The sequence below is a fragment of the Pseudophryne corroboree genome, chromosome 6 (genome assembly GCF_028390025.1).
Source record: "Pseudophryne corroboree isolate aPseCor3 chromosome 6, aPseCor3.hap2, whole genome shotgun sequence".
In the NCBI taxonomy this organism is placed as follows: Eukaryota; Metazoa; Chordata; class Amphibia; order Anura; family Myobatrachidae; genus Pseudophryne; species Pseudophryne corroboree.
This window is the reverse complement of record NC_086449.1, coordinates 763953764-763966752: the sequence shown is the minus strand read 5'-3', so window position 1 is coordinate 763966752 and position 12989 is coordinate 763953764. Positions and strand designations below refer to the sequence as shown.

At 46.2% G+C, this 12989-nt stretch overlaps 1 protein-coding gene across 3 annotated transcripts in view; it reads right to left on the bottom strand.

Moving 5' to 3' along the window:
• The window catches only part of ARAP3 (ArfGAP with RhoGAP domain, ankyrin repeat and PH domain 3), a 289723-nt gene that overhangs the window by 62491 nt on the left and 214243 nt on the right, over positions 1 to 12989 (bottom strand). For all 3 annotated transcript variants that reach the window (XM_063928560.1, XM_063928559.1, XM_063928561.1), the window contains 3 exons: positions 5576 to 5681; positions 4323 to 4470; positions 129 to 197 (listed from right to left, as the gene is read on the bottom strand). In XM_063928560.1, coding sequence (XP_063784630.1) covers positions 129 to 197; positions 4323 to 4470; positions 5576 to 5681 — 323 coding nt within the window. The remainder of the gene's footprint in view (positions 1 to 128; positions 198 to 4322; positions 4471 to 5575; positions 5682 to 12989) is intronic.

Sequence of the window (12989 nt, the reverse complement as noted above, 5' to 3'; positions counted from 1 at the left end):
AAATAAATAGCAACATGTTAGTTTCTATGTATTAAACATGTGACAAGTCTACACAGAAGAAGCATAAATGTTTAGCAGAACCTGCACGTAGATCACGCTGTGTAGATCACATCACTGTGCTACATTACCTGGACATCTTTCCAGGTGGTTATTAGGCTGTTCTCCAAGTCCATCTGCGTAACATGCTCTTCGTCAATCTGAAGGAGAAAAAAAACAATGTTCCCCATTTGACAGCGTATACAGCAAACATACAGTAGTGCAATGCATATGCAACCCTATTTTTCGTCAGTCCACTATAAACTGCATACCAGACATTGGGGGACATTTACTAAGCAGTGTATAAGAGTGGAGAAGTGAGTCAGTGGAGAAGTTGCCCATGGCAACCAATCAGCACTGAAGTAATATCTAACATTTGCATACTATAAAATTATACAGAACTGCTGATTGGTTGATGGGGCAACTTCTCCACTGGCTCACTTCTCCGCTCTTATCACTGCTTAGTAAATGTCCTCCATTGTCTGCGGCCTCATGTAACTAGTGCAGTTCTGCAGAAGGCAAGTTAATAATTTACAAAAGACCATACAAACTATGGGGCTGACTCTGAGTGAGACGCAGAGTGTATATGGTTGTGTGATGCCGCTGTAGGCAGATTTACTAACTTATACTAAAGCCAAGATCCGCAGGGCTAAAGCGATCTTCCAATCGGCTTCAAGCAGGAGACCGTGCTGCCCACTGTTTCCTGTTCACAGGCGCAATTATCATCATTATTATCGGCAGATGCACCAGCGCCATGTTGTGTGCGAGAGAACAGTCAGACCCAGGCTTCCCATCTACATATGTATGACTAGCACGGAACTCTAGCTACACGCACAAGACACGCCCACAAGACTCGACAGTTCCACCTCCCAGTTCCATTCCCGAAAATGCCCATCTCACACAAAGAGAGATCCAACCAAGATCCGGCCAACTCAGAATTGGGCGGAGATAAGCAACAATGTTTACTGTATATTCACTTCTGTGCATTCACTATATGCTCAAACTTTATTCTTGTCTGTGCTAAGAGATCCATCCGACTCAGAATCAGCTCTTATGGGAACATTTAATTAACAAATTGATTACAATAAGCTGCACTTACAAATGCCCCAGATACTGTATACTGACCAGACAAGGTAACAATGTAACTAACTTAAATGCTAACCCTATCACTAACCCTACTGCTAACCTTACACTAATCCTAACCTTCCTGCTAACCCTAACCACTAAACCTAACCCTATCACTAACCCTACTGATAACCCTAACCCTACCGCTAACCCTAACCCAACCACTAATCCTAACCTTACGGCTAACCCTAACCATTAAACCTAATGCTAACCCTAACCCTACTGCTAACCCTAACCCAACCACTAATCCTAACCTTACTGCTAACCCTAACCTCTAAACCTAATGATAACCCTAACCCTACTGCTAACCCTAACCCAGCCACTAATCCTAACCTTACTACTAACCCGAACAACTAAACCTAATGCTAACCCTAACCCTACCACTAACCCTAACCCAACTGCTAACCCTAACTCTACCACTAACCCTAACCCAACCACTAATCCTAACCACTAAACCTAATGCTAACCCTAACCCAACTGCTAACCCTACCACTAACTCCTAACCCTAGCACTTACCCAACTGCCAACCCTAACTTTACCACTAACCCTACTGCTAACCCTACCTCTAAACCCTAACTCTGCCACTTAACCTAACCCCACTACTAACCCTACCACTAACCCTAACCCAACCACTTATCCTAACCTAACTGCTAACCCTAACCCAACTGCTAACCCTACCACTAACCCTAGCACTTACCCAACTGCCAACTCTAACTTTACCACTAACTCTACCTCTAAACCCTAACTCTACCACTTAACCTTACCCCACTACTAACCCTACCCCTAACCCAACCACTAACCCTAAACTAATCCCTAACCCCACTGCTACCCCTAACGCAATCACTAACCCTAACCATACTGCTAGCCCTACTGCTTACCCCAACCCAACCACTAACCCTAACCTTACCGCTAACCCTAACCTAATCACTAACCCCACTGCTACCCCTAACCCTACCGCTAACCCTAACCCAGCCACTAATCCTAACCTTACTGCTAACCCTAACCACTAAACCTAATGCTAACCCTAACCCTATCACTAACCCTACTGCTAACCCTAACCCAGCCACTAATCCTAAACTTACTGCTAACCCGAACCACTAAACCTAATGCTAACCCTAACCCTACCACTAACCCTAACCCAACTGATAACCCTACTGCTAACCATAACTCTACCACTAACCCTAACTCAACCACTAATCCTAACCCTAACCACTAAACCTAATGCTAACCCTAACCCAACTGCTAACCCTACCACTAACTCCTAACCCTAGCACTTACCCAACTGCCAACCCTAACTTTACCACTAACCCTACTGCTAACCCTAACTCTAAACCTTAACTCTACCATTTAACCTAACCCCACTACTAACCCTACCACTAACCCTAACCCAACCACTTATCCTAACCTAACTGCTAACCCTAACCACTAAACCTAATGCTAACCCTAACCCAACTGCTAACCCTACCACTAACCCTAGCACTTACCCAACTGCCAACTCTAAATTTACCAGTAACCCTACCTCTAAACCCTAACTCTACCACTTAAGCTTACCCCACTACTAACCCTACCCATAACCCAAACCCCTAACCCAACCACTAACCCTAACCTTACCGCTAACCCCACTGCTACCCCTAATGCAATCACTAACCCTAACCATACTGCTAGCCCTACTGCTTACCCCAACCCAACCCTTAACCCTACTGCTAACCCCTAAGGTATTGACATTTTAACCATGCTGTCATTATGGATGTTGACATTGTGAATGTCAACTTAGTGACTACAGTACATACCACTCAGACCCAATTATCCATTTTTAATATTAATTTGCTAAATAGGGATGTAGTCAGCATCCAGACCGTCAGAATTCCAAAGCTCACAATACCGGCGGCAGTATCCCGACAGGTAAAAATGCTGGCAACTACAAATGGTAAGTATGAGGCTGCAGGAGGAGGGGCTTAGGGTTATGTTTCGGGGGATATGGTTAGGGTTAGGCTGTGGCAGTGGTGGTTTAGGGTAGGGGTTAGCCTTAGAATGCTTACCAAAAATTTACGCCATTGTCACCATCAGGATCAAGCTGCCGGCACTCTGACCATCGAGATGCCGTACCCAACCCCTACATATAGCGCAGTTTTGTCCAATAATAGAGCAGAGCTGATTCAGAATTCGGCAAAAGGAAGACGGCAGGGCTACAAGCCCTGCACACACTTGCTCTGTTACAACTCTGGTCACTGGCCAAAGCAGTCATCTGAGGGCAATTGAGGTAAGAGCTGGGTGCTCTTTCCAACATATATGCCTTGATATATTGGCCCTTAGTGCAGTGTGTCCCCATCTCAGTCATCAAAGCACACTAGCAGTCCTGGTTTTAAGGATATCCATGTTTGAGCACAGATGGTTAAATCAAAATAATTGAGGTACTGATTAAGTCACCTATGCTTAAGTATGGCTATCCTTAAAACCTGGACTGTTAGTGTGCTTTGAGGGCTGAGGTTGGGAACCCCTGCCTTAGTGTCTTGAAATCCGTGGTACAATACTTCTATATGCAGAGATGAAAATCTCTCTTATCGCTATAATAGCTGGGTACACACTAAGTGATATCTATATTGTATGCAGTGTATAGAGTGTACTAGTGACTGGGGGTTTACATGCCAATCGTTCACTGCATATTCCCATCTGATGTGCTGCACGTCAGATGGGATAATGCAATGAATGATGCATGCGGTTGCAGTTACATGCATGCTTGTCTACTCTCCCAGCATTTCCAAGGGACGTACAAATTTGGAGTTGTCCTGGCTCCTCTGGAGGAGAGTAGACAAAACTCCCGGATCCCATACACTTCTCCTGTGAACTGAGTAGGACATGATGACGAGATTAATTGTGAATCATGCAATCATGTACCTTCCCCCATGAGTCGCCTAGGCCCCTCCCACGTGGACCTCCCTCCCCCTGATCTCCTAGAACACAGCAGGAAACAGTAGGCAAGTGCAGACTGCAAGATGTATCCAAGGGATGTCTGGCTACTCCTCAGTCTGCCATCTACTGGCCTGGGAAAGATACGTTTCAACAGAGTGGGAGGCTGCTCAGTTATAAATCCACAGGTGACAAATCCTCAGAAGGTAAACTCAAGAAGTGCACAAAAATCACAATAAAAAAATACCACTCACACAGAAAACGCTGGCATAGTTGTCTATCAGATCCTCCATTATCTTCACCTCATGTTCCCCTTTCCCCTCCGTCTGAAATAGACTGGGAGCGAATAAAAGGGACAGATTCTTGGTGCACATCTGGTTTAGAGCTGCACATTTCTGGACCCTGGGATAAATGATAGAGAAATACATTTGGAAACAACAAGATACTAATTTATATTGCCACAGAAAGAGGTGCAAACTGGAGCAGATGGCACAGTCTGCAGGAACTGAAGCCATTGTAATGATTTATGACAACATGCCCCCTCCCCCCCCCATGCGTCTCCCCATGCAACAGACTGAAACAACAAGACTCTTGCTGAAACTCAACCGTCCAATAACTATCGCTATCGTTGCGATCTGTAAGTCTGGCGCTCTGGCCCAGCGGTGGGATCAGTCGATGTTTAGCCAGCTGTAGTGTCTGTGTTACTATCATCTCCAACCTACTCTCCCTTCATACTCCCTCCCGCCCACTACGGTCGGCTGATGACCGCCGCCTCTCCTCTGCCTTGGTCACTGCTTCCCATGCATGGGTTCAAGATTTTGCCCATGCTGCACCCCTTCAGTGGAACCCGCTCCCTCGCTCCATTAGACTCTCCCCGAGCTTGCAAAGCTTCAAACGGGCACTGAAAACCCACCTATTTATCAAAGCGTACCCCTCCGATGCATAACCTAGTCCTGAGGCTGCTCCTCCATCCCCCTGCCCCATGCCTTCAACATCTCTGCTTTGCCTGCATACTGCCATCAGGCTTCCTCCTGCTTGCTTGCACCTCATGTCATCTGTCTGTCGCCCCTTCCCACTAGATTGTTAGCTCTTCAGAGCAGGGCCCTCTTTCCTCTTGTTGTCTAAGCCCTCTTCTCGACACATTTCACTCAGCGACCATCTTTACCTGCTTTTTCTCCTGCTGGTAAAGGCTCCTCTCTATCTATGGCCGCCAGCCCCAAGTAGTACAATGATTACTCCCTCGCTACTTACATCTAAGCTGTATTATGTATTGAGAATTGTGGTGCTCTTTGTTACCAGTACTCTATTTCTGTTATTTATTTACTGTAATGCTAAGTTTTGTCTCCCTGTACTGTCCTTTGTACGGTGCTGCGAAACACTTGTGGCGCCCTATAAATAAAATGTAATAATAATAATAATAATTATAATTATAATAATAATTATAATACGGCATGTTCTGCACACCTTGGAATTGACAGTAATATTTCAGATCATTAAATCTCATTACCGGTAGAGATGACCAATCAGTGCAGCCAGTGTAGCCCGGTTGACCTTCGGAAGATGGTTAATCAGTTCCATATATTTCTCCAATCTCTTTGACCTTTCAGGATGTTCTGAAAAATAAGTCAATTGGATGACAAATAGGGATAATGATGCTAGATAGAAAAAAGGAGTATAAATATCTGAGTATGAATAACCCTTTATCATACTGTAATCACCTACTCTCCTGGAATGTCTGCAAGACTCCTGGATTTCATGGACTTTTCCCTTTTTTATATGAGTGGCAGGAAGGGGTGTTGTCAGCATCAACATCCACATAATTGTCTTTTCTCAAACATAGGTCAATAATAGCACAATTCACTAAGTATTTAGTTTGGCAGTATAAACGGGTTGGGTATGGCTTAATCCCGGCGGGGTAGGAGGGCGAGCGCAACGAAGCCCCTTGCGGGCTCGGTGGCAAGCTGCGCAGATTGGGTCAAGGGAGGGGTGTGGCTATGTAATGTAGGGGTGTGGCCATGTTATGGAGAGGGCTTTGCCACAACCTGGTGAGCTGGGATGAGCTTGAAATCACTTGGATGACCCCTATGATGCCTCTCTAGAATAACAAAACATAGAGACTAAGGGCGGTATGCAAATGATATATCACGCCCAATTTCCTTTCTAAACTGATCCCTGTTATCGCTCATATTGCGCTCATAGTAATCAGGTTTAGCTGCGTAAAGGGTTGGGTGCCCCTGCTATCCCGGGGGTAGCGAGCTGAAATGATTATACCACGACCGTCAGCAGAAACAGAGCGGGTGTGGAAGGGGGGTAAAAAGAATTGAATACCGCCCATAGAATGTGACGGCAGATAAGAACCACTTGGCCCATCTAGTCTGCCCATTTGGCCCATCTAGTCTGCCCCTTTCACTTCCTACTACCCTTTTACTGCCATACACACCAGTGGCAGGAGTGTGTGGCACAGTTCTCCCCTGTTATATAAAGCAGCGATTAACAGAAATGCCTCCCACCAGACTGGGGATCCGACTACTCATAGATCATTTCCTAAAGCTCACGTGTGAATACTGCATAACATGTTATGCTACTGTCAGGACCTCATGGCTAATTGGATCTACCCTTATAATTGTGGGAAAAGCCAATACCTGAAATACTGTAACTGCTGTGTTTTATACTGGACAACATACGTCCACCATGCTCTCTGTGACTGCTCTGCCACAGGGTGGGAGGTGCTTTTCCACCTAAGCAGGCAGCGTTTGAGCTGCAGAAATGCCTAGTGCGGATTGGTAGACTCTGTAGTGGGTGGGCCAGTGATGTCACAGCGACTCAGAAGACTGCATCCTCAGCAGTGTGAGATCCCATCAGGACACTGCAATACTAATTTGAGAGCAGCTTCAGCTGACTGTAATGTAGTTGGGTAATACGACTGTACATTACTTCTTACTGAGCTGCAATGGAAAAGTAATGTAACACTGAACAATTTATTTAACCTCTATGGTTCATATCTGCAAATTTTAATTCTGCAGTTTAGTGACCCTTTAAATGTTCCTCTGGCCTTTTGAAATGCTGAGATGTATGTAAGTTAGAGATTTGAAAGATAAATAAAACAAACAGTCAAAATATAATATGAATGTAATAAAAAGGGAAAGTGTTATTGTCCTTTTGTGGCTTTTCACAAGATATAATTCCATGGTTACTGAGCAGAACCTCTATTATGGTAAATAAATGAACAACATAGATACATCTTGTAATTCTATAGGAAGCAGGATGTTATCTATGGGAACAAGTGACTTCACTGGCTCATGTACCTGCTGCTGGATAATAATAACCGCTATGATACATATAAGACACACAGCTGTGTTACTGGCTCATGTGCCTGCTGCTGGATAATAACCGCTATGATACATATAAGACACACAGCTGTGTTACTGGCTCATGTGCCTGCTGCTGGATAATAACCGCTCTGATACATATAAGACACACAGCTGTGTCACTGGCTCATGTGCCTGCTGCTGGATAATAACCGCTATGATACATATAAGACACACAGCTGTGTTACTGGCTCATGTGCCTGCTGCTGGATAATAACCGCTCTGATACATATAAGACACACAGCTGTGTCACTGGCTCATGTACCTGCTGCTGGATAATAACCGCTATGATACATATAAGACACACAGCTGTGTTACTGGCTCATGTGCCTGCTGCTGGATAATAACCGCTCTGATACATATAAGACACACAGCTGTGTTACTGGCTCATGTGCCTGCTGCTGGATAATAACCGCTATGATACATATAAGACACACAGCTGTGTTACTGGCTCATGTGCCTGCTGCTGGATAATAACCGCTATGATAAATATAAGACACACAGCTGTGTTACTGGCTCATGTGCCTGCTGCTGGATAATAACCGCTATGATACATATAAGACACACAGCTGTGTTACTGGCTCATGTGCCTGCTGCTGGATAATAACCGCTATGATAAATATAAGACACACAGCTGTGTTACTGGCTCATGTGCCTGCTGCTGGATAATAACCGCTATGATACATATAAGACACACAGCTGTGTCACTGGCTCATGTACCTGCTGCTGGATAATAACCGCTATGATAAATATAAGACACACAGCTGTGTTACTGGCTCATGTGCCTGCTGCTGGATAATAACCGCTATGATACATATAAGACACACAGCTGTGTTACTGGCTCATGTGCCTGCTGCTGGATAATAACCGCTATGATACATATAAGACACACAGCTGTGTCACTGGCTCATGTACCTGCTGCTGGATAATAACCGCTATGATACATATAAGACACACAGCTGTGTTACTGGCTCATGTGCCTGCTGCTGGATAATAACCGCTATGATAAATATAAGACACACAGCTGTGTTACTGGCTCATGTGCCTGCTGCTGGATAATAACCGCTATGATACATATAAGCAGGGCCGGCTCCAGGCCTACTAGCACCCTGAGCGAGAATATGTAAAAGTGCCCCCCCCCCCCAACCCCCATGCGCGCGCCTTCGGCGCGCGCTCCTGTAAAAGTGGTCGTGGCCTCCTGAAAAAGTGGACGTGGTCTCACCCCCCAGCAGTGCCAGCTACACATGACATGCCCTCCAGCAGTGCCAGCTACACGTGACATGACTCCCAGCAGTGCCAGCTACACATGATAGTGTTCACTTTTTAGGGCAGGTTGCTGATCACAGGGAGGGCACATTTTTAAGTTAGGTGGGCAAAATGATGTACATACTGTAATGCTTGTTGTTCCCATTTCCACACGCTAAAGCATGGACAGTGCGCGCCGAAGGCGCGCAGCAAAAATTTAGGGGAGTTACTTCGTGGGGAAGGTGCGTAGCCACATTATAGTGGCAATTCACATTACACCACACAGTAGTGCAGCTAATACACATTGCACCAGGTAGAACCTCCTATACACTTTGCGCCAGGCAAAGCACGTTAGACACTTTGCGCCAGGTAGAGCACTGAGACACACTGCCCAGCCACAGACGCCTAGCGGGAACACTACATGATATTCCCCCCGGCAGTGCCAGCTACACATGACATGCCCCCCAGCAGTGCCAGCTACACGTGACATGCCCCCCAGCAGTGCCAGCTACACGTGACATGCCCCCCAGCAGTGCCAGCTATATAAATGGCCACACAGTTCCAGATGGATAAATGCCCCCACAGCGCAGATATGCCCCCATAGTGCCAGATACATTAATGCCCTCACAGTGCAGATATGCCCCCACAGTGCCAGATACATAAATGCCCCCACAGTGCCTGATACATAAATGCCCCCACAGTGCCTGATACATAAATGCCCCCACAGTGCCTGATACATAAATGCCCCCACAGTGCCTGATACATAAATGCCCCCACGGTGCAGATATGCACCCACAATTCCAGATACATAATTACTCCCACAGTGCAAGATATGCCCCCACAGTGCAAGATATGCCCCCACAGTGCCAGATACATAAATGCCCCCACGGTGCCAGATACATAAATGCCCCCACGGTGCCAGATACATAAATGCCCCCACGGTGCAGATATGCACCCACAATTCCAGATACATAATTACTCCCACAGTGCAAGATATGCCCCCACAGTGCAAGATATGCCCCCACAGTGCAAGATATGCCCCCACAGTGCCAGATACATAAATGCCCCCACAGTGCCAGATACATAAATGCCCCCACAGTGCCAGATACATAAATGCACCCACAGTGCAGATATGCACCCACAATTCCAGATACATAATTACTCCCACAGTGCAAGATATGCCCCCACAGTGCAAGATATACCCCCACAGTGCAAGATATGCCCCCACAGTGCAAGATATGCCCCCACAGTGCAAGATATGCCCCCACAGTGCAAGATATGCAGTGCAAGATATGCCCCCACAGTGCAAGATATGCCCCCACAGTGCAAGATATGCCCCCACAGTGCAAGATATGCAGTGCAAGAGTTCTGCCTCTGATTACAACACAGAAGCCAAAACGACCAGGTACAGCAGTTTACCACCAAGCATAACCTCTGAATGAGGCATCTCTCAGTCATGTCAGTGCACTTTCTTTTCCGAGCAAGGAAAGCCATCTAGTAGGGTAATGTATTTAACAAAATAAGTTTTACTGTTTGCATTGCTTTACAAATTTGAAATGCGTTTTTTTTTTAATGAACAAAGTTGCTGCATGTGGCTAAATGTATAAACTGTAATTTGTTGGACAACTTGCCTTTCTACATATCCAATAGCTATACTGCAGAAACCTAAAGCATCAAGCTCTGCGCCAATGCCTGAGAGTCTACATGGCACGTTAAATTGCATCAAAGCAGATCAATAGGACTGGTCTACTGCCTGCATCTCATCTGATGTACTCCCTTTATGAAGAGCAATTAGCTAGAAGAAATCCCCAAACAAACATCATCTGTAACCAGGGCTAGCAGAAAGGGATGTTACTACTCCCCACAGGGAGAAGTACTGATCATATTGCTGAAAGGCAGACAGAGGTGTAGGGGTTAATTGTAACCGGACTAACAAGTTTATTAAGGCATTTGGAGGAGGATCATCTCACATGATCTGCTCCACAAGACAGATACATCCCTCCTTCTTAGGCCAGTTAGTATATCCTGGGTGTATTACTGAGGATTTCCCAGTGCAATGGTCAGCAGCTGTGGTACAGGAACAGCCACTGACAGACAGGGGGGCTATTTGGTGGTCTATGTAACTCTGCTGTTGCCCCAGTGCTGGAATAACAGCATGGCAGCCAGGGGCTCACACACGACTCCATAACTACATCACTGGCGTTTGGGGCACAGTGGCATAATATGAAATGGGGGCACTACAGTGGGTTTGGCCCATTAGTTGTTCTGGGAGCATATATTGACAATATCATTGGTAGTAGCAGACACTGACCTTAAACCAGCCTTTTACAGCACTGGAAGTGCTCATTTAATTTGACCATTGCTCTTGCATTTCCTACATGTATTGGTGACCAGGGAAGCACATCCATATGAATATACTGTAACCAACCTGATACTCTGTCAGCACTGGCCGGTCTTTTGCATCTAACTTGGAGTGACGGCAATTGTTTCTAGATTGCTGTGAACAGACCCACATCACCAGGACATAATACACATGAGCATCACAAGCACTGAGCAATCACATAAACACTGAGCATCGTTCACCATACAATAAATCAGTGTACATGTCACATGTATGCAACAAATGGTATTAAATGTAAATCTCCCTAAGGTTCACACAAAGGTGACATTAATCAGAAGAGTAGCCAAGAACGCTGTGGCAGTAGGCTTCAGTACCTTGCTCGTGTAATAACAGATGGAAATCCATGTCACCCTTATCTACAGTCTATTAATCCAGGACCAAAGGCAGACACGTTACACATAGTACGTGCCACAGCCTTCATACATGCATTAGCAGCTGGCTGCTGCACTCCATCCATCACATGTACCTGCGGTGGTGGCGGGAGGGTGAGTGCCGCCGAGGACGCGGGCGGCTCTTCTAAAACTCCTGTGTGCGCGCTATGCTCGCTGCCCGGCGCCGGCGTCTAACGTCAGACGCCGGCGCCGCACAGCCGCGTACACAGGAGTTCAGGCCATGAAGCACTGCAGGCTGGCTCCAGGCACAAAGATGGCGGCGCCAGCGCGCGGCGCCCATTAAGGGTGGCGCCCTGCGCGGCCGCTCTAGTCGAACGTGCCTGGAGCCGGCCCTGCATATAAGACACACAGCTGTGTTACTGGCTCATGTGCCTGCTGCTGGATAATAACCGCTATGATACATATAAGACACACAGCTGTGTCACTGGCTCATGTGCCTGCTGCTGGATAATAACCGCTATGATACATGTAAGACACACAGCTGTGTCACTGGCTCATGTGCCTGCTGCTGGATAATAACCGCTATGATACATATAAGACACACAGCTGTGTTACTGGCTCATGTGCCTGCTGCTGGATAATAACCGCTATGATACATATAAGACACACAGCTGTGTTACTGGCTCATGTGCCTGCTGCTGGATAATAACCGCTATGATACATATAAGACACACAGCTGTGTCACTGGCTCATGTGCCTGCTGCTGGATAATAACCGCTATGATACATATAAGACACACAGCTGTGTCACTGGCTCATGTGCCTGCTGCTGGATAATAATAACCGCTATGATACATATAAGACACACAGCTGTGTCACTGGCTCATGTGCCTGCTGCTGGATAATAACCGCTATGATACATATAAGACACACAGCTGTGTCACTGGCTCATGTGCCTGCTGCTGGATAATAACCGCTATGATACATATAAGACACACAGCTGTGTCACTGGCTCATGTGCCTGCTGCTGGATAATAACCGCTATGATACATATAAGACACACAGCTGTGTCACTGGCTCATGTGCCTGCTGCTGGATAATAACCGCTATGATACATATAAGACACACAGCTGTGTCACTGGCTCATGTGCCTGCTGCTGGATAATAACCGCTATGATACATATAAGACACACAGCTGTGTCACTGGCTCATGTGCCTGCTGCTGGATAATAACCGCTATGATACATATAAGACACACAGCTGTGTCACTGGCTCATGTGCCTGCTGCTGGATAATAACCGCTATGATACATATAAGACACACAGCTGTGTCACTGGCTCATGTGCCTGCTGCTGGATAATAATAACCGCTATGATACATATAAGACACACAGCTGTGTCACTGGCTCATGTGCCTGCTGCTGGATAATAACCGCTATGATAAATATAAGACACACAGCTGTGTTACTGGCTCATGTGCCTGCTGCTGGATAATAACCGCTATGATAAATATAAGACACACAGCTGTGTTACTGGCTCATGTGCCTGCTGCTGGATAATAACCGCTATGATACATA